We start from the raw sequence: 27,545 nt of genomic DNA, 5'->3' as shown, positions 1-27,545 counted from the left end.
TTGTATATGTTTGTATATTGCATGTTGCAGCTCTTAACTTTATGTAGTTTCCCTTAGCCATTTGTGATACTGTTCTTTACAGGAGCATGAAATTTTTAGTTCTTAGACTTTAAAAGTATAGGTTGATTTAAAGATACAATGGAAGATAAGGAATCTTGGGACCAAACAGAATATTTATTCCCTTTAGGCAAAAGAGTCTCAAGATGTGAGATGGATGTATTTGAGGTTCTCAGGTAAATGTTACATTTGAGGTCAGTTTTTTACGTGTATGCCCCTAGAGAGAGCTTTGGAAGTTTGAATACTGTAATACTGTTAAAGTGTAAGGCAAATGAATTCTGCTTTAATTGATATGAGGAAAACTACTTAAAACTTTCATAAATCTTTGATAATTCTAATACATTTAATGGATGAGAGCCAATTCCATAGTGCATTATAATATGCTACTTAATCTTAAAATAACCTGTCAGTAAGAGTTGTAAGGAGAAACCAGGATGCCTCCTGTTACACTAGTTAGAAATTTTAAGTTTTTTATTTTTTATGGCTTAAACTTTTCTAACTGTTCATGTTTAGTTTTTAAAAGATTTATTTGTTTATTTTAGAGAGAATGCACTCACGAACAGGGGGAAGGGCGGAGAGAGGGGGAAAGAATATCAAAAAAACTCCCTCCTGAGTGTGGTGGAGCCAAACCCCAGGCTCAGTCTCACAACCCTGAGATCATGATCTGAGCCAAAATCAAAAGCTGGACGCTCAATCAGCTGAGCCACCCAGGCGCCCCATAAGTGTTCATGTTTAAAAAGATGAAATCTAGGGCACCTGAGTGGCTCAGTTGGTTAAGCATCTGCCTTCAGCTCAGGTCATGATCTCAGGATCCTGGGATCAAGACCACATTGGGCTTAACTGCTCAGTAGTGTGAGGTCTGCTTCTCACTCTCCCTGTACCCCTCCCACTGCTTATGCTTTCTCTCTCTCAAATAAATAAAGGATAAAATCTTAGAAGGGGTTCTACATAGAAAGAAATTTGAGAGGCGCCTGGGTGGCTCAGTGGTTGAGTGTCTGCCTTTGGTTCAGGGCATGATCCCAGCGTCCTAGGATCAAGTTCCACATCAGGATTCCTGCAGGGAGCCTGCTTCTCCCTCTGTCTGTGTCTCTGCCTCTGTGTCTCTCATAAATGAATGAATGAATGAATGAATGATTGCTCTTTTAAAAACTGATTAGATTTTAAAAAGCAAAGTAAGATCATTCAAAATAAAGGCTATTAAAAAGTATGGCTTATACATATATTACTGTTTACCTTAAATAATAATAATGCAAAGATTAGCAAAAGTATCTAAAATACAGTCTAAAGAGACTCAGTACCAGAATATCCTGGTCCACTCCAGAGCTCTTGCTCCAGCCACCCCCCAAAAAATAAGTGTTGGTTGTTTCTTGAGCATCCTGTTAATGTTTCTTTATATGAAAACAACCACTTGCAAATGCATGTTTTTCTTAACCACAATTTTCTACTTGTATGAGCAATCAGATTTCATATTTTGATTGTTTGCTCAGTTTAAACCTATTCCTTCCCTCTTTCTCTTATGCCTCCCACTACTTGATCAAGCTGAGAAAGTCTGAACGGTATCTATCTCCTCCAAAGATGCAAGAGATTCAGATCACACAGGCCCCTGCCCCTGGGCAAGAATTCTTGCCCCACCCTATCCCCCAGCCACAATGAACCCCATATCAGGCTCTTTTCATTGATTTCTGAAACCATTTGAGAGCTGCTTTGGGGGGCCAGCCCTTCCCTCCCCCAGAGACCTTTATTATGTGATTTTGAAACCTTTTCCTACCATCTTGATATGTGTATGTGTGTCCCCGTGCCACACTGATATCAGTCTCAGCATGGAACCACATCCCTTCAGGTGACCATAATTATTGGCCCCCGTGAGCCTTGTCCAGACATGACTGCTATGCTGTGGATCTGCTTCTCTTGCTCTGACTTGCTCACCTGCTCTGATGCCTGATGGCAGCATGTTCTCGGGGGGCTCCTTGCTAGAAGCTCCTGCTGTCACCAGTGCTGCCCTCCCCCTGTGTCGCACTGGTGACCCTCCCAAGCCTCAGTTCTGTGTTCAGCCTACCAGAGTTGGCAGTTTACAGAATCCCTAGGTATTTGAGAGAAGGCGTGTAAGACTGAGGCCCTCCTTAAAGTGGTCCTGGTAGATGTATTTGCTGGTTTATATCTGTGTTAGGGTGAAGCTGTGACAGAGGCTGGGTTGGCCCCATATCCCTGAGGGTGGAGTGGCCCAGGAGACTATATCGTGTGCAAAAGGAGGGCCCATCAGGTGGTCACTCTTGAAAGAGCAATCATTTAGTTAGAGAAAGAGAAAACAGAGTAAGAGGCACCCAGTAGATGGTAGGCTGAGTCCAGACCCCTGGCCGCAGAGGGCTCCGGGACCCTTAGGTCCCTCTGATGCTACTGCTACCCCTGCCTCTACTGCAGCAAAGATCCTAAGCCTCAAGTTTAGGGAACAACACTCAAGGACTCCCTGTGGCACAGCAAAGGGATTAGTTCAAAGTTGAGTTAAGTCCAGGGTCCTTAAACCCTATAAAGCATCCAGTTGTCATGGGGGAGGCTCCTAACCCTGATGGCACTCCTTTGAGGCTCTCTGCAGGAAAAAATACATATAAATACCAGGGTAGAGAGGATACTCCCTCTCCTGAAGTATATCCAGTGATTGGAAAACAAAACAAAACAAAATAAAAAACAGGAGAGGAAGCAAAAGAAAAAAATGTTGAAACTGATACAGAGGGGGATCCCTGAGTGGCTTAGGGGTTTTAGTGCCTGCCTTTGGCCCAGGCCGTGATCCTGGAGTCCCGGGATCGAGTCCCGCGTCGGGCTCCCTGCATGGAGCCTGCTTCTCCCTCTGCCTGTGTCTCTGCCTCTCTCTCTCTCTCTCTCTCTCATAAATAAACAAACAAACAAACAAAACAAATAAATAAATAAATCTTTTTAAAAAAAAAAGAAAGAAAGAAACTGATACAGAGAGGCCCGCTCTCAGGACCCAGAGGGGGGTCCCACAGGATCAGCCAAGAGGGTCCTTGGCTACATGCAGGATAGAAATCAAATCCAAGCCAGCAAGAAGTGAGAGCAGAATTTTTTGAAGATACAGAGGGAGAGCAGATTCAGATGGAGCATCTGGGAGACTCAGAAAGGAAAAGAATGAGTCTCATCTTTGGGGTCTGGAGTTTTTATTGAGAATGGTGGTTTGGTGTACAGCATGTCCTCTCAGGCATCTGGGAACTGGTCCAACAAGGATAAGTGCTCTGATGTCTTCCATAAGTCACTCATGCCCTAGAGCCAGGTGACTTGGTGACAAAGTATCTGGAATCAGTGGTCTTGAGAAGGTATATGATGACCCCTCCAGGTCACTCCTTAGATGTTATCTATTGTGCTGGAAAACTTCAGTGAAATCATTAACTCCTTGATCTTTACAGGGAGGACATATATTAAGACATATGTAAGGGGGCACCTCAGTGGCTCAGTTGGTTAAGCCTCTGACTTTTTTTTAAGATTTTATTTATTTGATGGGGATCCCTGGGTGGCGCATGGTTTGGCGCCTGCCTTTGGCCCAGGGCGCGATCCTGGAGACCCGGGATCGAATCCCACGTCGGGCTCCCGGTGCATGGAGCCTGCTTCTCCCTCTGCCTATGTCTCTGCCTCTCTCTCTCTCTCTCTGTGACTATCATAAATAAATTTTTTAAAAATATTTTATTTATTTGAAAGAGAGAGAGAGAGAAACCATGAGCAGGGGTAGGGGTATAGGGAGAGAGAGAAGCAGACTCACTACTGAGCAGGGAACCTGACAATGTGGGGCTCAATTCCAGGACCCCAGGACCATGACCTGAGCCAAAGGCAGACCCTTAACCGACTGAGCCATACAGGCACCCCAAGCCTCTGACTCTTGATCTCAGCTCAGGTCTTTTTTTTTTTTTTTTTTTTTTTTATGATAGTCACAGAGAGAGAGGCAGAGACACATGCAGAGGGAGAAGCAGGCTCCATGCACCGGGAGCCCGATGTGGGACTCGATCCCGGGTCTCCGGGACCGCGCCCTGGGCCAAAGGCAGGCGCCAACCCGCTGCGCCACCCAGGGATCCCGTCAGCTCAGGTCTTGATCTCAGGGTCATGAGTTCAAGCATGGTGTTGGAGCCTACTTTAAAAAAAAAAAAAAAAAAAAGACATGTGTAAGGCAGGGCTGCAAGTACTAGCAAGAATAGAAGCAGGAAAAGGAGCAAAGAAAAAAAGCCTTTTTTTTTTTTTTTTCACAGAGTCCCTTCAGTTTTCCTGTCTCAAAACCAAGGTCTACAATTTGACCAATAGAAAATTCAACATTTACTAAGAGTATTTACACAACAACAAAAAAAGATAAGTACACTCCTTCCTGCATTGGGCCTCTGCAGCATGTGTTCTGAATTAATCTTGCCATCTGCTATAACATATTCATTTAGGAACCTTTATACAAATAATCAATATTAAGGTTCAACTTGCAGTTAAAGCTGGGGATCCCACTCTACTTAAGCAGGATACACCTGATAATCTTAAGGGAGTTGCTGAATATAATACAGAGGACAAATAAGCATGTCTCATTTTAACCATGAGAACTGTGGTCTTAACTAAAAATCTCTCATGGTCTTTTTTTTTTTTCCCCCATGGTCTTAACACCCATTGTCTTTAATTATCCCATACTGAACAGAGAAAGGCTAAAACCCAGTTGGTATCATGAATTAAATTTTAGTTTGTCTTTGGCACTTCTAAATTATACTGACAAAATGGGACCCCACTGATCTTACCACACACACACCCTAGTTAAATTACTTAATCTGGCCCAATGTTAAACAGAGTCTTGAAGGATTGAAAACCACATATCATTTTTTTAAAATATTTTTTTATTTATTTATGATAGTCACACACACAGAGAGAGAGAGAGAGAGAGAGAGAGAGGCAGAGACATAGGCAGAGGAAGAAGCAGGCTCCATGCACCGGGAGCCCGACGTGGGATTCGATCCCGGGTCTCCAGGATCGCGCCCTGGGCCAAAGGCAGGCACCAAACCGCTGCGCCACCCAGGGATCCCCGAAAACCACATATTAAATGAAGAAGTGATTATTCCCTCTGGCTCTCCCTTTGCAGCCTTATTTGGCCTATTCTTTAAATCTGGAAAGAATGGATGACAGCTCAGAGTGGGTTACTGCAACCTTGGTGCTATGTTTGAGCCAAATAAGCCCCTTTTCTCAGTCCCTACCATTACGGAAATTACCAGCTCCATCCATTCAGCAGCAGGTAAACATCTTACCATCACAGACTGGATCAAGTGTGTTTTGTTCAGTGCCTGTTTCAACAGCCTGTCGGGTGCAGTCGGCCTTCACCTCTGAAGTGACATGATGCACCTTTACCTGGTTATCTGCAGGGAGCCTCCACACCACAACCAGGGCACACCATCTCTGCAGGTAGGATCTGAACTGTATCCACCTTGCTCCAGGAGCATAGGTGTAACATTACACTAATGACATCCTCTGCTGAGGATTTTGGGGATATAAAAACTTTAATAGGGCAGCCCCGGTGGCCCAGCGGTTTGGCGCCGCCTGCAGCCCGGGGTGTGATCCTGGAGACCCCGGATTGAGTCCCACGTCGGGCTCCCTGCGTGGAGCCTGCTTCTCCCTCTGCCTGTGTCTCTGCCTCTCTCTTGCTCTCTCTGAATGAATAAATAAATCTTTAAAAAAAAAAAACTTTAATAAAAAGAGCTCCTAAAAGAGGGACAGGTCATTGCCATATATATGATATGAGGCCCTGGCACCTTGTTTACATTCTTAAAGATTGGGGCACCTGGGTAGCTCAGTCAGTTAAGCGTCTGCCTTTGGCTCAGTTCATGATCTCAGAGTCCTGGGATCAAGCCCCATGTTGGGCTCCCTGCTCAGCAGGAAGTCTGCTGGTCCCTCTTCCTCTGCTCCTCCCCCTTCTTGTACTTTATCTGTCTCTCTTTCTCAATTAAATCAATAAAATATTTTTTTTTAATTCTGAAAAATTATTTGGTAATCTGGAGCTCGTTCCCGCCTTGACATGGTAAAGAAGTAACTGTTGTCCCTCTCAGCAGCCCCGACACTGTCTAAATTCTTTTGGTGCTGTGGAGGCAACATATTCCTTGCCTTAAAATTTTACTCGAGTCCATTGATGCTGTTACTTGTAAAATGGCCCACCCTGAATAGGTGCCCTTACAACGAAATGGGAAGGCTCCAGACTCTGGTCAAATTGTCACACAACAAGCATATCTATGAATGCCCTCTGACCCTATTTCACAATAGAGGCTTCAGTGCCCTCCTCTCGTGCAGTCTGGAGTTGCCTTTGGTGGTTTAAGTTGTCCGTAGGCTTCTGAGACAAGAAATGGCCCGAGGCCCCAACTGTAGCCATGAGTCAGTCACGTTAGCCTTGGCCAGCAATGGTTGTAGCTGTGTTTTAGACTCTGGTTGTCTCAGAGATGCTCCTTTGTGGTAAAAGAGTCTGGAGGGGAGACTCTCTTGCCTCACAGATGTCCACAACATACAAGTCAAGCTAACACCTGCCTCCGTATATGCTAAGGTCTCAATGTAAGTCCTTCCCTGGACACTCCTTATCCACATCAGAGTTCCAGACATTACTGAGGGTCAATTCACTTCTCAGAACATCCAGTGGCAGGCTCTGGAGAAGGCAGTCAGTAGAAATTCCTGCCCTCCCATGTCTCAGGGTTTAGGCCTCATAGAGTGCTGTAATAGTTTATTGAAAGAAATTCAGATCAGTTGAATGAACAGTGGCTTCTTTCAGTCATCAGTCATCAGGGATGAATATTAATGCATCTGTCTCCCCCGCTACACCATACACTTCTTTACAGAAGCTTTAGGTTTACAGAAAACTATATCAGAAAGTACAGAAAGGGGGATGCGTGAGTGGCTCAGTGGTTGAGCGTCTGCCTTTGGCTCAGGTCATGATTCCGGGGTCCTGGGATTGAGTCCCACATCGGGCTCCCCATGGGAAGCCTGCTTCTCCCCCTGCCTATGTCTCTGCCTCTCTGTGTCTCTCATGAATAAGTAAATAAAAATCTTTAAAAAAAAAAAAAGTACAGAAAGGGGACACCTGGGTGGCTCAGTTGGTTAGGTGTCTGCCTTCAGCTCAGGTCATGATCCCAGGGTCCTAGGATCGAGCCTGTCATCCAAGCCTGTCATCCAGAGTCAGCTTCCCCGTCTCCATGCCCCCTCCCCCCACTTGTGTGTGTGATGTGTGCGCACATGCAAGTGCTTGTGCTCTCACTTACAATTGAATAAATAAAATCTTTTTAAAAAGCTACACAGTTCCCACATAAACCCCCTGCCTTCATATATTTTGCCCTATTTTTTTGTATTTTGCATCACTGAGGTACAGTTGTTACATTTGATGAGCCAACATTGATGTAGTAAAGGCTTTGGTTTACAATGGCAAAACTCTGTGTTACACAATCTCTGGGCTTTGGCAATATAAAATGACATGTGTCTGTCACTTCTGTATCATGTAGTATGCTTTCAGTGCCCTAAATGTTCCCTGTCATCCATCTGTTTATTCATTCCTCCTTCCCACCCCCAAATCCCTGGCCAGTGTAGCTTTACTGTCTATAATTTTGTGCTTTCCAGAACTATGCTTGGAATTATATAGTGTGTAGCATTCTCATATTCTCTACTTTCACTTAGCAATATGATTTTGAGGTTATTCCATGTCTTTTTGGCTTGATACCTAATTTCCTGTTATCACTGAATAATATTTCATCGTATTAATGTTCTAGTGATTAATTTTCCATTTACCTCTTAGAGGATATCTTGGTTACCTGTAAGTATTGGCAATCATGAATAAAGCTCTTTTTTTTTTAAGATTTATTTATTCATGAGAGACACACACACACACACACACACAGGCAGAGACACAGGCAGAGGGAGAAACAGGCTCCATGTAGGGAGCCTGACGTGGGACTCGATCCCAAGACTCCAGGATCACGCCCTGAGCCAAAGGCAGCACTAAACCACTGAGCCACCCGGGCTGCCCATGTATAAAGCTCATATAAACATTTGTGTGCAGCTTTCTTTATGAATATAACTTTTCAACTCATTTTGAGTAATAGGAAGGATGGTGATTGCTGGATAGTATGGTAAAAAATAAGTTTAGTTGGGGCTTCTGGATGGCCAGTCAGTTAAGCATCTGCTTTCGGCTCAGGTCATGATCTCTGCGTCCTGGGATTGAGCCCGGTGTCAGGCTCCTAGCAGGGAGTCTGCTTCTTCCTCTCCCTCTGTATGTGCATAGCACCCTCTCTCTCTCAAATAAAATCTTTATTTTTTTTAATTTTTATTTATTTATGATAGCAAGAGAGAGAGAGAGAGAGAGAGAGAGGGAGAGACATAGGCAGAGGGAGAAGCAGGCTCCATGCACCGGGAGCCCGACGTGGGATTCGATCCCGGGTCTCCAGGATCGCGCCCTGGGCCAAAGGCAGGCGCCAAACCGCTGCGCCACCCAGGGATCCCTCAAATAAAATCTTTAAAAAAAATTTTTTTTATTAAGTAGGTTTAGTTTTTTAAGAAACTACCCATGGTCCAAGGCAGGCATACATTTTCCATTCCCATCAAGAAAGAACGAGGGCTCCTCTTGCAAAGCTTAATTACCATCTATATATCTTCTTTGGTTTTTTTTTTTTTAAAGATTTTATTTATTTATTCATAGAGACACAGAGAGAGAGGCAGAGACACAGGCAGAGGGAGAAGCAGGCTCCATGCAGAGAGCCCGATGTGGGACTCGATCCAGGGTCTCCAGGATCACGCCCTGGGCTACAGGCGGCGCCAAACCGCTGCGCCACCGGGGCTGCCCTATATCTTCTTTGTTGAAGTGAGTGTGTTCAGATCTTTTGCCCATTTTTAATTGTGTTGCTTGTCTTGTGGAACTTAAGAGTTCTCTGGACATTTTGGATATTTGCCCTTTATCAGAGAAGTGTATTGTAAAGATTTTCTCCTAGTCTGTGGCTTCTGTTTTTCATCTCTTAACTTTCATAGAGTGGCTTTTCATTTAATGAAGCCAAACTTGCTATTTTTTTTCATTCATTGGTCCCAATTTTGGTGTTTTACCTAAAAAATAATTACCAAATCCCAAATCACCTAGATTTTCTTCTATGTTATCATCTGGGAATTTTTTAGCCTTGCATTTTTTATAAGATCTGTGAGTCTGTTCTAAGTTAATTTTTGTGAAAGAAAAAAAAAGACATAAAAATTTTTTTGTGAAAAAAAAAAATTTTTTTGTGAAAGATGCAAGCTTTATATCTAGATTTGTTTTCATGTAGTCTCCTTTTCCTGGCAGTTTTTGTTCAAAAGACTGTTTTCTCTGTTGAATTGCCTTTGTCATTTGTCAAAGATCAGGAGGCTATATTTATTTGGATCTGTAGGAAAGCATTAACTTTTGCTTTTGTCTATTAACCGTTTATCATCCTTCAATCTTTTTTTTAATCCTTCAATCTTATTCTACTCTCTTACTAGTTCAAAGGACTTCCCTTGTTATTGTGGATTCTTTGACATTTGTTCCTTAGGTAGTCATTTCATATGTGACAATGACATTTTTATTGTTTTATTTCCATTTGATGTATCTTTTATTTCTTTTTCTTGTCTCCTTATACTATCAGCTTTGACTGCTAGAGGTAGTGTGTTTCCAAAGGTTGAGGTCTCAGTCCTATAAGAATGTACTCACACACACACTTGAGATGTCAGCCACAGCCCAGGCTGTTTGTTACCTGTGCTTCTGACCTACAAATGAGAGTTTCTATCAACCCTCTTCTACTCAGGGTGGCAGTCACAAGTCTAGATTGTCCCCTATACTTCTGACTGGTGATAAATCAAAGGTTCCCGCAACCTCCTCCTTGGCTCATTTTGATTAATACTAATTTGCTAGAGTGGCTTACAGAACTCAGTGAAACATTGTACTTATTAAATTACAACTTATTATAAAAAGCCAGATGGGAGAGAGATGGGTAAGGTGAGGTATAGGGAAAGGGTTCCAGGTGCACCACTATCCCAGCACTTCCACATGTCCTCCAACCTGGAAGCTCTCTAACCCCACCCTTTTAGGTTTCTATGGAGACTTCATTACTTAGGCATGATTGGTTAAATCATTGCCCTTTGGCCATTGATTCAACCTCCAGCCCCTGGCCCCTCTCCCTTCCCTGGAGGTCAGGGGGTGGAACTGAGAGTTACAACTTTCTTTCTTTTTTTAAAGATTTTATTTATTTGTTCATGAGAGACACAGAGAGAGGCAGAGGGAGAAACAGGCTCCTTGAGGGGAGCCTGATGCAGGACTCGATCCTGGCACTTCAGGACCATGCCCTGAGCCAAAGGCAGATGCTCAACAGCTGAGTCACCAGGGCCCCAATTTATAACTTTCTAATCACCTGGTTGGCTCCATTGGCAACCAGGTCCCTTCCTTAAGTATTTTCCAAAAGTCACTGCAATAACATAGTGCCAGACATTTTATCACTTACAACACTTAGAAAACCAAGGTTTGGGGTAGGTTGTGAGGCAGGAACTATGGAAAAAGACCAAGTATGTCTTCCTTATAAATCATACTATTACAGTCTTAATGAATTTTCCATGTGAACTTAACAAGAATATGTATTCTCTGTGATAAAGTATCCCATAGTTTTCAATGAAATCCAGTGAATGCACTGTTAAATTAAACTGTGGCTTTCTGATTTTCTTTCTGCTGGATCTATTTATTAATAGAGAGATGTTGAAGTATTCATTTTTTTTAAAAGGTTTTATTTATTTATTCATGAGAGGCACACAGAGAGAGGCAGAGACACAGGCAGAGGGAGAAGCAGGCTCCATGCAGGGAGCCCGGCATGGGACTCCATCTTGGGACTCCATCCTGGGACTCCAGGATCATGCCCTGGGCCGAAGGCAGACGCTTAACTGCTGAGCCACTCAGGCATCCCATGTTGAAGGATTCAGCTCTAATAGTGTATTCATCTGTTTCTCCTTGCTGTTCTATCCATTTTCCCTCATGTATTTTGCCACATTATTATTATGCACATAAGTAGCATGGAATGTCTCCTGGAGACTTTTTTTTTTTTAAGAGAGAGAGAGAGAGCCTGATTTGGGGGAGGTGGAGGGGGCAGAGAGAATCCCAAGCAGGTTCCATACTCAGCACAGAGCCCAACTCGGGACTTGATCTCATAACTCTGAGATCATGACCTGAGCCAAAATCAAGAGTTGGACACTTAACTGACTAAGCCAATCAGGTGTCCCAAGGTTGACATTTTATTATTATACAATGCCCTTAAGATAGGTATTCCATCTATCTTTTATATTAACATGATATATCTTTTTCCATACCTTAGCCTTAATTTGTTTTTATTATTAATATGGTTTTGTTACAGACAATAGAAAATTGGGTATTTTTTTATCCACTGAGACATTATCTTTTTTTTAAAAAAGATTTTATTTATTTATTCATGAGAGAGAGAGAGAGAGAGAGAGGCAGAGACATAGGCAGAGGGAGCAGCAGACTCCTTGCAGGAGCCCAATGTGGGACTTGATACCAGAACTCCAGGATCACGCCCCAAGCCAAAGGCAGATGGTCAACCACTGAGCCACCCAGGCATCCCAGACATTATCTTTTAATTGTGTTAGACCATTGGTGACTTTTCTTTAAGATTTATTTTATTTTTAAAAAATTTATCCATTCAGGAATCCCTGGATGGCTCAGCAGTTTGGTGCCTGCCTTCTGTCCAGGGCATGATCCTGGAGTCCCAGGATTGAGTCCCATGTCGGGCTCCCTGCATGGAGCCTGCTTCTCCCTCTGCCTGTGTCCCTGCCTCTCTCTCTGTGTCTCTCATGAATAAATAAATAAAATCTTTTAAAAAAATTTATCCATTCATTTGAGAGAGAGAGAGAGAGAGGAAGGGCAAAAGGAGAGAAAATCTTGAGCAGACCCCATGCTGAGTGCAGGGCCTGACATGGGACTCAGTCCCAGGGCCCCAAGATCATGACCCAAGCCAAAGGCAGACCCTCAGTCATCTGAGTCACCCAGGTACCCCTATTTTTTTTTAAGATTTATTTATTTGGGGGAGGGTAAAAGGAAAGAATCTTCAAGCAGACTCCCTGCTGAGCACAGAGCTCTCTAGCTCACCACCCATGAGGTCATGGACCTGAGCCAAAATCAAGAGCTTAACCAACTGAGCCATCCAGGTGCCCCTAAGAGTTTATTTAAGTAATCCCTACAGGGCAGCCCGGGTGGCTCAGCGGTTTAGCGCTGCCTTCAGCCCAGGGCCCGGTCCTGGAGACCCGGGATCGAGTCCCGCATCGGGCTCCCTGCATGGAGCCTGCTTCTCCCTCTGCCTGTGTCTCTGCCTCTCCGTCTCTCTCTCTCTCTCTGTGTCTCTCATGAATAAATAAATAAAATCTTAAAAAAAAAAAAAAGTAATCCCTACACCTAGTGCAGGGCCAGAGCTCGTAGCCCTAAGATCAAGAATCGCATGCTCTATTGACTGAGCCAACCAGGTGCCATTGACTTCTAAAACGATTATTGATATAGTTCGATTAATATATACCTTAATATTTTGTGTTTTCTGTTCTCTTCTTTTTCTTTTGTATTCCACCTTTTTTCCACTTTCTCTTGCTTTCATTGAGCATTTTACCTGATTCCATTTTTCTCCCCTTCATTCTTAGAATAACAGTTATACATTTTTTTCTTTTTTACTAATTGCCCTTGAATATACAGTTATATTCACAATTAACTTTTCTTTTGAATGACCATAACACTTCACTAGTAGTATAAATTCCTCATAACTGAGTATTTCCAATTCCTCCCTCCCTGCCCCTTTGTAACATTTCTCTCCTTCATTTCATTTATCTGTAAGCTATAAAATTAAAAAATACAGTGTTGCTAGTATTATTCTCTTTTATTATTTTATTTATTTTTTTTCCTAGCCCTATTTTAAATGAAGTGTTATCTGTCAGATTAAGAAATTTTTTTCAAGGGTACCTAGTTGGCTTAGATGGTTGGGTGTCTACCTTTGGCTTGGGTCATAATCTCCCAGGTCTTGGGATCAAGCCCCACATTGGGCTTCTAGCACAGCTGGGAGTGTGCTTCTCTCTCTCCCTTTGCCTTTCCCCCTGTTTGTGCTCTGACTGGTCTCTCTGTCTCAAATGAATACATTTATTATTTTTTTAAGATTTTATTTACTTATTCATGAGAATACACAGAGAGGAGAGAGAGAGGCAGAGACACAGGCAGAGGTAGAAGCAGGCTCCATGCAGGGAGCCTGACGTGGGACTCGATCCTGGGTCTCCAGGATCACGCCCTGGGCTGAAGGCAGCACTAAACCACTGAGCCACCCGGGCAGCCCCTCAAATGAATACATTTAAAAAAAATCTTTTAGAAAAGAATTTTTTTTTTCAAATTAAGGATGTTTAAAATTTATTCCTTCTGAAATGCTCATCCTTCATTTTCCTTCATTTTGAAGAAGTTTCTTTCACATTTTTTGCAAACCATTTCACATTTTTTGTTTTATTTTTTCACATTTTTTGCAGGGGTACAAATTCCCTCAATTTTTGTTCATCTCAGAAAGTCTTTATTTCTCCCTTACTTGCTAATCAAATGGTTGGCTCCATTGGCAACCAGACAGTTTTGCTTCACACAATTCTGAGCACATCCTGGGCTTTTTTTTTTTTTTTTTTTTTCTGCCACCACTTTAAATATTTCATTCCACTTTCTTGCTTGCATGGGGTTTGTGGGGTGGGGTGGGTATGAATTAATTCTTATCTGTTTCTCTATAACTAAGGTGTGTTTTTCCCTCTGGTTTCTTTCAAGATTAAGTTTTTTGGGCAGCTTGGGTGGTTCAGCGGTTTAGTGCCGCCTTCAGCCCCAGGGCCGTGATCCTGGAGACCCGGGATCAAGTCCCATGTTAGGCTCCCTGCATGGAGCCTGTTTCTCCCTCAGCCTGTGTCTCTGCCTCTCTCTCTCTCTCTCTCTCATAAATAAAATCCTTTAAAAAAAAGGATTAAGTTTTTTACTATGCTGTGGGATTTCTTGTTTTGTTTTATTTGAAGGCAGACAATGTACTGAGAAGGAACTGAGGTAAATACACCTTTAAAAAAATAGGCCTTTAGTGTGATGTTTTATCTGGCCAGGTGTTAGTCTGTGTTTGTGATTTGTTGTACCTGTAAGTGTCAGAGACTAAAACTTCCTCTAGTGTCCTTTCTTTTTGTCTCTCTTGTAATCTTTGGGGTTCTCTAGAGGCTTCTCAAATATGGTCTGAAATGTGCAGTTCTTTGAGCATATTCCAATGCCTAGTAGACAGGAGCTCAGTTGGTGTAGAGGTAAGTATGGGTGGAGGAGAAGTAGTCTGTAGTCATAGGATTTAGTCTCAATCTTCCAGTGTGCATGGGTCCTCCGGCTATCAGCATAAATACGGGGAAGATATTTGGTCTTTGTGCATGCTTCCTACCAAAGATCTCTAAAGCTCTTGGAATTTCCTGAGTGGTAAGGGTGATAGAGTATGTTTTCTTCTAATGAGGCATTTCTTGGTGGGCTCCTTCATAGCTTCAGGATGGGAATTGGACAGCAGAAACACTAGGCTTTAATGGGAGGCTTAGAACTTACAGCCCCAGTTCCCAGCCTCTGGAGAGGGAGGAGTGGCTGGAGCTTGAGTTAATCACCAGAGGCCTTGAGTTAATCACTCGTGCCTACATAATGAAACTTCTATCAAAACCCTTAAAGATGGGACTTAGAGAACTTCTAGGTTGGTGAACACGTGAAGATGCTGGAAGGGGACAGCTTGTGGGGAGAGAACATAGAAGCTCCAAATGATCCTGCCCCCTAAATCTTGTGCCCATTCTTTCCCCTATGCATCTCTTCCATTTGGCTGTTCCTAAGTTGTATCTCTTATCATAAACCAGTAATTGTATAACAATAACAATAATTTTAAGTCAAATGCTTTCTTCAGTTCTCAGAATTGTTGTAACAAATTATCAAACCTCAGGGGGTTTCTGAGGAATCTATGGATTTGTAGGCAGCTGGATGGAAATGTCAGTAGAGAAGGCACCCCATTTATGGCTAGTATCTGAAATTGGGCAGTTTTGTTGTAGTGAGTGCTTAATCTGTGAATCTCACATTAAGTCTGGATAGTGTTAGTATTACTGAGTTGAACTACTGGACACATAATTGGTAATACAGAGTTAGGAGCATTGCTGTTAGAGGAAACGCCACATACTTTCTATCAGGAAGGAAAAATCCTATCAGTCCCATCGCTGTTGCATGTGCTTCTCTATCCTTCACCCTCTCAGGCCAGTAGGCTCCAGGAAAATCCCAGTCGTGCTCTCAAAAAATCGATTTTAAGAGGACAAGCCTTGTTAAGAACAGAATATTCTGGACATATTTTTTTTTAAGATCGTATTTATTTATTTGACAGAGAGATTGTGTACAAGCAGGGGAGTGGCAGGCAGAGGGGGAAGCAGGGTCCTTGCTGAGCAAAGAGTCTGATCTCAGGCTTGATCCCAAGACCCTGAGATCATCATTACCTGAGCCAAAGGCTGACAACCAACTGAGCCATCCAGTGGCTGGACATATGTGCTCCTGTACATATTTTTAAATGGCTACTTTTGGGGTCTCTGACTTTGGAGAGAGTAGTTCCCCCTATGACCTCAATTCCTTACATGTCTGACCAGAAACCAGGAGTCTCTGACCCTGTTTTCTGATGTTTGCCTGCTGGTAGCTTTAAACCTTTATTCCTCCTTCTTCCCCTTGCACTTCACCTCTGTACAAGGGGACAAGACAGCCTGGCTCTTCACTGCTTTGGCACTGGCAAGATACTCAGTTCACTGAAGGCCCCGCCCCTGTACCTGAATTCTCACCCTAGCCCACTCCCAAATGTCAATAAAAAACCCAACCAGGCTCCTTTCCTTGCTCTCTCAAGGCATTTCTCACCTGCTTGAGAGGCCTGCCCTGCCCTCCCTGTACATTTCCATTATGAGAGAAAGCTTTTCATATCCTCTTGGTGTGTGTGTGTGTGTGTGTGTGTGTGTGTGTGTGTGTGTGTGTGTTGTTAGTCGGGACATCTGAATCAAATCTTGGGTGGGAATCCACCTTTCTCTGCAAGTGACTATTAGAGTTACAGAAAAGGTAACCTGGTGTATATATTGCAATATGTTTTTCTTAATTTATTGATAAATCTTCACATCTTTGCATACCAATACATGTCACCCATTGTTTTTAAAAGGTATGTAGCCAATTCTTTTCCAAATAGACATTTGTTTGCTGCCCAAGTCTGTGAACTAGAACTCAGATTTCTACATTACAGGGCAAAAAAGCATAACAAAGTTACGTACTTCTCCAAACTTAAAATTTTTATCATCAAATATATTTATAAAGTAATAAGCATAATGCATTATTAGAAGATTTTGTGGTAGTAACAATGTAATAACTTTGTAATCAAGATTTATAAGTGGGCTTTGGGTAGTTGTTATTCTCCTGATGTTACTCTCCATCCTGCACTATATATGACCTCTGTCTTGATTCTTTATTCTTCATAACCTTTACTGGCCTTTTTCCACTGAATAGTATTCTTTTAGTTTTACCTTTAAATACGTATTAATGAAATTACAATCAAAATGTGTTTTGGTTGGTTCTTTGCAACAGTATGTTTCACAAATGCTTGTATCTTGAGGCTGCAGGCCATCCAAGTTACTCATCTATTGCAGTGGTTATAGTGCTTGAGCTTTTTCAAGTTAAATTTTTACTCTCATTAAAAATGTAGCTCCAAAAAAAAAAAAAAATGTAGCTCCTTGGGATCCCTGGGTGGCGCAGCGGTTTAGCACCTGCCTTTGGCCCAGGGCACGATCCTGGAGACCCGGGATCGAATCCCATATCGGGCTCCTGATGCATGGAGCCTGTTTCTCCCTCTGCCTATGTCTCCGCCTCTCTCTCTCTCTCTCTGTGTGTGACTATCATAAATAAATAAAAATTTAAAAAAAATGTAGCTCCTTGGGGCAGCCCCGGTGGCGCAGCGGTTTAGCGCCGCCTTCAGCCCAGGGCGTGATCCTGGAGACCCGGGATCGAGTCGAGTCCCACTTCAGGCTCTCTGTATGATGCCTGCTTCTCCCTTTGCCTGTGTCTCTGCCTCCCTCTTTCTCTCTGTCTCTGTGAATAAATAAATTAAATCTTAAAAAAAATAAAATCAGAATTAAAAAAATGTAGCTCCTTTCATTCTTGTATCAGTCTACCAAGTGCATATACACAATAAATTCCCTGAACATTGGAGAAAAATTGTAGATCATGATCAAGTTCAAATTGACAAGAAATGGCAGTGGAGCATCTCAGTTGACATTTCCTCTATTCGTGCATGATTTATGTATTTTTTGACTGGTCATAAACACATGACATTATTAAATTAAGTAATTTTTGTCCTAATCAGTATGAATTATAATATTTGCTTGGCCTTTTTTTCCCTATTACTTAGCAGATGGACTTTTTTAAAGATTTATTTATTTGGGATCCCTGGGTGGGCAGCTGTTTAGCGCCTGCCTTTGGCCCAGGGCGCGATCCTGGAGACCCGGGATCGAATCCCACATCGGGCTCCCGGTGCATGGAGCCTGCTTCTCCCTCTGCCTATGTCTCTGCCTCTCTCTCTCTCTCTGTGTGTGTGACTATCATAAATAAATTTTTAAAAAAGATTTATTTATTTATTTTAGAGAGAGCACAGCAGGAAGGACAGAGGGTGAGGGAGAGAGAATCCCAAGCAGACTCTGCACCCAACCCTGGGCTCAGTCTCACAACCTTGAAATCATGATCTGAGCCGAAACCAAGAGTTGGACACGTAGCCAACTGTGCCACTCAGGTGCCCCCACAGGGACATTTTTTCATATGTGGTCTTTCATCTTCTGTTAAATATGTTTTGAGTATTTTCTAATTTTTAAAAAAACTGTATGTTAAGTCTTACTCTACTCACTTTTAGTATTGCATGTATTACAGATAGTTTCTAATATCTTATTTTTAAATTTCTTTAATTTGTATATGAACTGTTCAATCTCTTGTTCCAGATCTTTTTCCCTTATGTGAGAAAATTCTCTGTATTTTTTAATCAATGAAGCATTTATCTGTGACTTCTACAAGTGTTCTAGTTGTATCTTTCACATTTAAAAGTACAATGAATTGGCGATTTTCCATGATATAGAAGTGAATGCAATGCATTTTCCCACTTAGATAACGGTTTGTCTTTGCCCCATATATTAAAAGGATTTGTGATGTCTGCCACTGTTCTACAGTGCCTGATGGGTCCTTGATCAGCTTTCAGTATTTAATGCTGGCCCATGTAAGATACTTTTCCTTTCCCTTGGTCTGTTTTTCTCTCTGTTAATACTATGCTATCTGGAATAGTATAGTTTGAAAATTTTTGGTATATATTAGGCAAGCCACTCCTTTGTTCTTTGGAAGACCTTGACCTTTTTAAAGATTTTTGTTTGTTTGTTTGTTTGTTTGTTTGTTTGTTTATAGAGAGAGAGGTAGAGACACAGGCAGAGGGAGAAGTAGGCTCCACACGGAGCCCGATGCGGGACTCGATCCTGGGTCTCCAGGATCATGCCCCAGGCTGAAGGTGGCACTAAACTGCTGAGCCACCCGGGCTGCCCAACCTTGACCATTTTTGACATTTTTTCCTTGTGTTAGGTTTGGAGGAATAGTATTTGTTGACCCCTAAAAAGTCTCTTTTGGGATTGATGGGATCTTATAAAGATATATTTTGGGAGAGGAAACACTTTGGGAAGTAGAGTTATTTCTAAGAATACGTGCCGTATTTTCATGTTTTTCATTCTCCTTTGATATTCATTAAAAATTTAAATCTTTTTCTATTAGAATTATTAAATATCATTCATTAGTCTTGTTTTGTATGTAGTTAGATTTATTCTAGAGGGGAAGAGCATTTGGAAGAGCATGCACCTCTTGATATTGTGAATGTGTGAATTTGTGAATTTGTGAATTCACAAATTGTGGGGTGTGAATTTGAGCCCCACATTGAGTGTAGAGATTACTTAAAAATAAACTTTATGGGGATCCCTGAGTGGCTCAGTGGTTTAGCGCCTGCCTTTGGCCTAGGGACATAATCCTGGAGTCCCGAGATCGAGTCCCACATCAGGCTCCCTGCATGGAGCTTGTTCTCCCTCTGCCTGTGTCTCTGCCCCCCTCTCTCTCTCTCATGAATAAAGTAAAAAAATAAATAATAAATAAATAAAAATACATAAATACATAACTTAAAAAATAAATACATAAACTTTAAAGATATGTAAATAAACTTCTTCTAGAGGAAACCAGATGCAAGCTTCAAGATGTTATCTCCTATTGTAATCCATTGTAAGGGATCAATTGCCCAAGCAACAAGCTGTGACAACACATACAAAATATTGTCTTCCAGGAAAGCTCATTATAGACCCAGTGCATAGGTCACATAGGCACCCTCACATAGGCTGTGGCTATGCATAACAGAAGTTCATACTCTTAGAATGAAAACAAGAGTTTGGGATACATCATATTCTTTGCATAAACAGTTTTAGCACACGACTCAGTGTGACTCAACTCTCATCAAGTTGGTGTGGTCCCTCTAAATCTTGGCTCCCAGATAGCAATGAAGGACAAATACTGTGAGCAGGTATTCATAAGGATCAGCGGTCTCAAGCCTGCTGGTAATAGTCATTCTCTTCTGCACACTAGGTAGTGGGATATTATAATGAACAAGAACTGCAGGCAAATAAAATATAAAGAGTATTTAGAGCCAACCCAGGTAGCTCATTTTACTCCTTGGATCTACCAAGAAGTATGGACTACTCATTCTGTTTTCTTAACCAAATGGATGATTTCTGCCATCCATATTATTTTGTGGAAGCCTTTTCTCTTATCACCTGCATGTAGACTGTCAGGGGGTTAATGATCTTTTTCAGAGATCAACATTTAGGAGAATGAATTAGCTGAGGGATACCTATGCCCAGACGTTAGGCAGTCATGCTCCTGTGCCCTACATGAAGGCACAGAAGTGAGAAGCATCCAGTTTTGTCTTCTTTTAGAGAAAATCTTTTTTGAAGATTTTATTTATTCATGAGAGACAGAGAGAGAAAGGCAGAGACACAGGCAGAGGGAGAAGCAGGTGCCCGCTTGGGAGCCTGATGCAGGACTTGATCACAGGGTCCTGGGATCACGACCTGAGCCAAAGGCAGATGCTCAACCACTGAGCCCCCCAGGTACCCCTCTTTGTGTGTTTTATAACAAGGTGCATTCCTCATGAAATGATTGTGACTTTCAAATGAACTTCCTTGCACATTGCAGCTTTTATTCAGTTCCTCAAGCTCAGCAGGGCCTGAGATACACTGTTATGGTTCTGCCAGGAAAAGCTCTTCTAGCATCTTATCCTCTCAGTATATGTGCATATATATGCTAAAAATTGGCAAGAAGCAGCTCTGAGGCCTGAGTGTAGGGATTTGGTAGAGTTCTGAGTTATGATGCCTTCTTATTTTATACCTGAGCCATAATGTCTGAATAACTTTCTAGCCCCATGAAATGGGACAAATAGAAAGGAGTAACTGAATCTCCGACAAATATTTGTATAGACAAGTTGAAATTAATATTGTCTACCAGATGTTTTCATTCAGCCAGCTACATCTGATGACTGCTAATGTCCTGGAATACTTCAGGACAGTATAGCTAGCTGGCCCTAGTTATAAATTGGATTCCCACTGGCCTTCTGACCTTACATGTTTGGCATTGGAAATAGAAGGAAAAGGGCAGCCCGGGCGGCTCAGCAGTTTAGCGCTGCCTTCAGCCCAGGGCATGATCCTGGAGACCCGGGATCGAGTCCCACATCAGGCTCCCTGCATGGAGCTTCCTTCTCCCTCTGCCTGTGTCTCTGCCTCTCTCTCTCTCCTCTCTGTGTATTCTCATGAATAAATAAATAAAGTATTTTTCTTAAAAAGGGAAAAAAAGGAAATAGAAGGAAAAGCTCCCAATGCTTCACTGTGTTTTTATTCATTAAAACTTTACTCATGTGGGGCACCTGGGTGGCTCAGTCAGTTAAGTGTCTGCCTTCAGCTCAGGTCATGATCCTGGAGTCCTAGGATCAAGCCCCACATCAGGGGCTCAGCAGAGAACCTGCTTCTCCCTCTGCCTGCCGCTCCCCATTTGTTCACATGCACTTTCTCTGACAAAGAAGTAAAATCTTAAAAAAAACAAAAAACAAAACTTCATTCCTGTGGATGTGACCCTGTGCTTCATAGAGTACTATGTGATATGGTGGGTAATAAGGAAGGAGATGAGTTTGTTTTTTTTTTCTCACAAGGAATTGATGGTCTTAAAATGGAAATGTTTCTTTCATTTGTATATCATTTCTCTCATTCTCCAACATGCTAGGGATTCTACCATTAGAGAGCAGGGAGACTTGAAGTGAACAGAGTAAAAAGGTAGAAATAGTTTTTGTTGTGTTCATGATGCTACTAAATTTATGAGGAAATGATTGTGTATAAAAAGTGAGAATTCTGATGACTAAGCCATAGAATATTTTGAGATCACAGAATCATGTTAACTTCTTATGAATTGACTGTATTAAGGATCTTCTCTTTATCTTTGGAATTTGCAAGTTTCACTATGAAATGCATTGACTGTAGATTCCTCGTGCTGTCTCATCCAACCTCCTCTACATGTATGTGGGATGTTTTAGGACTCAGTGGCCTTTGAGGATGTGGCTGTAAACTTTACCTTGGAGGAATGGGCTCTGCTGGAGCCTTCACAGAAGAAACTCTACAGAGATGTAATGCGGGAAACCTTGAGGAACCTGGCCTCAATAGGTAAGGATGACAACTTACTTTCGCCTTGTCAATTAGAGGACAAGTTTTTCTCTACCCGGGTGTGGTCCTGGAGACCCGGGATCGGGTCCCATGTCGGGCTTCCTGCATGGAGTCTGCTTCTCCCTCTGCCTGTCTCTGCCTCTCTCTTGCTCTCTCTGAATAAATAAATAAATAAATCTTTAAAAAAAAAAGGGAATGGGGAAAGGGAATACTTTGGTAAATCAGGTATGGTCAGAGCTCACCATAGACTTGTAATAATTCTATACTTTATTGTTCTTCTGGGTTTTCATTATAGGGAAAACATGGAAAGACTATAACAGTGAAGATCAGTACAAAAACCAGGGAAGAAAACTAAGGTGAGTTGCATTCACAGTGGAAGGCAGTGTCCAAGGGAATCTTTGTATATTATGAAAATTTAAAAACAAGCAGACACAAGATGGCCCAGCATCGAATGTATTTTTTTTCTAGAAAATGTTCACCAAAAGTGTATTCTTAAATGTGACATATCTTCAACATTTGCAAAATAGTTCATTTGGAAATATTATTCAGAAACTCCCTATGTTGGATACCTGGGTGGCTCAGTAGTTAAGCATCTGCCTTTGGCTCAGGGCATGATCCTGGAGTCCCGGGATGGAGTCCCACGTCAGGCTCCCTGAATGGAGTCTGCTTTTCTCCCTCTGCCTATGTCTCTGCCTCCCTCTCTCTCTCTGTCTCTCATGATTAAATAAATAAAATCTTTAAAAAAAAAAAAAAAAGAGGGCAGCCTGGGTGGCTCAGCAGTTTAGCACCTCCTTCAGCCCAGGCCATGATTCTGGAGACCCGGCATCAAGTCCCATGTTGGGCTCCCTGCATAGAGCCTGCTTCTCCCTCTCCCTGTGTCTCTGCCTCTCTCTCTCTCTCTGTGTCTCTCATGAATAAATAAAATATTTAAAAATAAATAAAAATTTAAAAGAAACTCCATATGTGACTACCACTATTTTTTTTCACTATTTTCATATAATAGTTATGGGTAAGCCCTTTTGCAGAATATTCATTTTCAAACAATTCAGACAGGTCAGAAAAACCTGCCCTTCCCCTGTATATAAATGGTAGCAACGTAATTCTAGGGGCGCCTGGGTGACTCTAGTCGGTTAAGCATCTAGCTCTTGGTTTCAGCTCAGATCATGATCTCCCTCCTGGGTCATGGCATGGGGCTCCATCTCAGTACAGAGTCTGCCTCAGATTCTTTCCCCTCCCCCCATCCCTCTGCACTCACCCTCTCTCTTTCTTTAAAATAAATAAATAAAATAAAAACAACGTAAGTTTAGTATTTAGTAATAGATAGGAAACAAATCAATAATAAATTCTGTTGTGTTTTTGTTTTTTCTTACAGAAGTCATATGGTAGAGAGGCTCAATCAAAGTAAAGAAGGTAGTCAGTGTGGAGGAAACTTCAGCCCTATTCCAAATCTTAATCTGAACAAGAAAACTTATACTGAAGTAAAACCATGGGAATGCAATGTGTGTGGAAAAGTCTTCATGCGCCATTCTTCCCTTAATAGGCATAAGAGATCTCACACTTCACCTAAACCATACAAGTATCAGGAATATGGAAAAAAGCCTTATAAATGTAAAGAATGTGGAAAAGCTTTCAGTTATCTCCAACCTTTTCAAAAACATGAAAGAAATCACAGTGTAGAGAAATCTTACAAATGTAAGGAATGTGGGAAATCTTTTAGATATCGCCAGTCTGTTCGAAAACATGAAAGGACTCACACTGGAGAGAAACCCTATCAGTGTAAACAATGTGGAAAAGCCTTTAGATATCATCAAACCTTTCAGACACATGAAAGAACTCATACTGGAGAGAAACCATATCAGTGTAAGCAATGTGGAAAAGCCCTCAGTTGTCCCAGTTCCTTTCGAAGTCATGAAAGAACTCACACAGGGGAGAAGCCCTATGAATGTAAAAAGTGTGGTAAAGCCTTTAGTTGTCCCAGTTCTCTTCGAAAACATGAAAGAACTCACACTGGAGAGAAACCCTATGACTGTAAGGAATGTGGGAAAGCCTTCATTTCTCTTGGAAGCTTTCAAAGACACATGATAACACATACTGGAGTTGGACCTTATAAATGTAAGGAATGCGGGAAAGCATTCAGTTGTCCCAGTTCATATCGGATACATGAACGATCCCACACTGGAGAAAAACCCTATGAATGTAAGCAATGTGGTAGAGCCTTTAGTTGTTCTAGCTCCTTTCGAACACATGAAAGAACTCACACTGGAGAGAAACCCTACCAATGTAAAGAATGTGGAAAAGCCTTCCATTGGCTCACCACTTTCCAAGTGCATGTGAGAACTCACACTGGAGAAAAACCCTATATATGTAAGCAGTGTGGGAAAGCCCTCAGTTGTCCCACTTCCTTTCGAAGACATGAAAGGACTCACACTGCAGAGAAACCCTATGAGTGCAAACAATGTGGAAAAACCTTTAGTTCTCCTCTAGGTCTTCAAATACATGGAAGAACTCACACTGGAGAAAAACCCTATAAATGTGAGGAATGTGGGAAAGCATTTGTTTCTCTCACAAGTTTTCGGAGACATATGATGACACATACTGGAGATGGACCTTATAAATGTAAGGAATGTGGGAAAGCCTTCAATTGTCCCAGTTCATTTCGAATACATGAGAGAACTCACACAGGAGAGAAACCCTATGAATGTAAAATATGTGGTAAAGCCTTCAGTTGTTCAAGTTATGTTCAAGTACACGAAAGAACTCATACTGGAGAGAAGCCCTATGAATGTAAGGAATGTGGGAAAGCTTTTATTTATCGTACAACCTTTCGAGGACACATGAGAGTGCACACTGGAGAGAAACCATATAAATGTAAAGAATGTGGGAAGGCCTTTAGTCGCCCCAGTTCGTTTAGAAGCCATGAAAGAATTCACACTGGAGAGAAACTTCTTGAATGTAAACATTGTGGGAAAGCCTTCAACTGGCCCACATCCTTACATAAACATGTGATGAGAATGCACACTAGATAGGTAAATTATAACTGAAAAATACAGGAGAGTATTCAGTCTTAACAAAGTCATGTAAAAACACCACTGAAGAGAAATGCTATAAATGTAAGTAATAGGGAAAAGTCTGATACAAATTAATTCAAGTATAATACGCCAGACAGTTCACTACATGAAAGAAATGCTTCAAAAGTTAAAAAATAATGAATTTGATTCTGAAACTCAGTCTCTGGACTGCGGCTTCCAATTGTTGCTTTTTAGCTGAACATGAAGTTGAGACAATTCTGTAAGCACTGTTTAAGCAATAGTATGTAACCTTAGTGGATAGTGTTTTTTCCTTAAATCAGCTTATAAAATTTTTGTCTTTCCATTTTGAAGTTAATTGGATCTATGGGTGAGTTAAAGTGTATTTCTAATATGTAAGGAGGGTTAATTTTTATATATTTTTTAATTGTTCAGTAAGTGAAGAGGCCATGGAAAAATGATATTTTGGGATTTGTTGTGATTTTCCTATGACCTCATGTCACAGGTACTGGATATTCCTTACTCATTATAAATATTCCTCCTTTCATATGAGAAAAGGATTCTTTCTTTTTTCTTTCATCAAAAAAAAAGCCTTATTTTCCTGGCTAATAAATAGTTGGCATAAATTTGTAAGTATGCAGAGTTTATCATAGAGTATAATCTCATTAGAATTGCTATTTACATATTTTCCCTTTACTCTTTGTCATTCCTTCTGTGATTTGGATATTACACTTTAAGAAACCTGTCTTCAGACAAGAAAGATAGAATTGGAGATGGCTCTCCTGGAATGTGTTAAGTTAGGTCAATGTGGGTAATACTGTGGCCTAATTTTCTAGAATCTGTTCTCTTTATAGTTTCATGTTAGAATTCACCAATAGCTTTACTTGCATGAGATTTGGAAGGCAGAAGGGAAGAAGGCCTTACTTTTTGGAGTCACAGTACAAGCAGTGATAGATACCATAGGAGTTTTGCATACATCTTCAAGCCCATTTGCTGATCTTTGCCCTGCCATTCAAGAGTATCTTCAATACCACCACCAACTACTTAACTTCATTTTCTCAGAGTTGTAGGTTTCTACAGATGCCTCCACAAGTTCCACAGCAAAGATTAATACCGGTTGTATTTCCTTGCAAGCCGGATATCATGTGTCCACCAGGCAACAAATTTAGACTATCACGGTTGAGAATGTTTTTTAAAGCACTGACTTCCCTTTTCTCTGGATTGCATTTGTATAAGGTCTAATATATGTAGTAAACATCTTGTTCTGTTAATACTCCTAATGAATGTGTGTTCCTGATTCTACCAACACAGCTACAGTGATGTAGTCAAAAGGAACCATGTGATAGTTTTTTCCTCTACTGCATTGTACAGTGACTTCTGTGACCCAGCCCTTTCTTGTGAGAATAAGCACCTTCCTCTTGTCAGGCAGATTGTGTTTCTAATGACTCACAACTGGACTTAATTCTTCAATATATTTTCAGTTATGTTTGTATGTGATTTACAATTTTTTAAATCGAACCAATGTTTCTGTATGTGTTCTTTCAAAGTGTTTTATTAGCAGTTGTATATTAACATTCTTCATTTTCTGATAAGAGTATATTAAAACATCCCATTGCAATTGTGGATTTTCAAATCAACTTGTAATTTTGTCATCATTATACATTCTGAGTATCATCATGTGCATACAAGCTAAAGTATGTTTCCTCAAATTTTTATTCTATAGTTATGATTTTTGTAATTAAATTTCTCATTATTTTTAATTCCAAAAACTTAGATCATGGTTTTATCAGTGCCTTCTTGCTAAAGACTACCAGTATGACATCTGTAGTCAAAAAGAAAGAAATAGAATGAATTGTAGTTAATAAATATGACCAAAAACCATAAACAACAATGGATATTGGATACCTGGCTGGCTCAGTTAGTGGACCATGGGATTCTTGATCTTGGGGTTGTGAGTTTGAGCCCCATATTGGATGCAGAGATTACTTTTTAAAAATGAGTAAAAACTTTTAAAAATGTATATCTTATTTTAGAGATCATTCAAGTAGGGTGAGGGACAGAGGAAGAGAATCTTCAGTCAGACTCCCTGCTGAGTGCAGAGCTGGACCCAGGGTTGATCCCGTAACCCATGAGATCATGACCTGAACCAAAACCAGGTGTCAGACACTTAACTGAACCACCCAGGTGCCCCCGAAAATAAGTAAAATCTTTTTAAAATGGATTATATGAATGTGAAGGTGTTCAAAAGGCCCAGGATTTGGACTTGTGAGACTCCTATGGAAATTAATACATTTAAAAGCAGACATGTATTTAAAAAAAAAAAAAAGCAGATGTGTATACAGGCGAATTGGGAAAGTACACCCAAGGAAGACCCATGCCCAGAAAAGTCTTGAGAATACCTTAGGACTTCATGCTAGGCTGTTAGTGGAAGTCTTTCTGTGCATTGATCCAGCATGCAAAGAGTAGGTGACATGGCTGCATTTCAAATGCCCAAGTTTCAACAAAAGATCACAAAGGGGACGCCTGGTTCGTTCAGCAGATGAGCATCTGCCTTTGCCTTAGGAGTCCCAGGATCAAGTCCCACATTGAGCTTCCTGCATGGAGCCTGCTTCTACCTCTGCCTATGTCTCTGCCTCTCTC

The 27,545-nt window shown here is 41.4% G+C and overlaps 1 protein-coding gene across 11 annotated transcripts in view; it reads left to right on the top strand.

Annotated features, from left to right (window-relative positions):
• The window catches only part of LOC112666557 (zinc finger protein 791-like), a 47,157-nt gene extending 20,615 nt beyond the window's left edge, over positions 1-26,542 (top strand). For 5 of the 11 annotated variants that reach the window (XM_025457656.3, XM_025457663.3, XM_035703599.2 and 2 more), the window contains 3 exons: positions 21,753-21,879; positions 22,175-22,235; positions 23,252-26,542. In XM_025457656.3, the coding sequence (XP_025313441.1) occupies positions 21,753-21,879; positions 22,175-22,235; positions 23,252-24,905 (1,842 nt within the window). In that variant the 3' untranslated portion in view covers positions 24,906-26,542. Of the gene's footprint in view, positions 1-4,301; positions 5,479-21,672; positions 21,880-22,174; positions 22,236-23,251 lie in introns of those variants that run through there. The other 6 variants (XM_025457660.3, XM_035703601.2, XM_035703603.2 and 3 more) reach the window with 6 other exon arrangements.
• The last annotated feature ends 1,003 nt before the right edge of the window (positions 26,543-27,545 follow it).

The sequence above is a fragment of the Canis lupus genome, chromosome 20, assembly GCF_003254725.2.
Source record: "Canis lupus dingo isolate Sandy chromosome 20, ASM325472v2, whole genome shotgun sequence".
NCBI lineage: Eukaryota > Metazoa > Chordata > Mammalia > Carnivora > Canidae > Canis > Canis lupus.
This window is presented reverse-complemented; position numbering and strand designations above follow the sequence as displayed.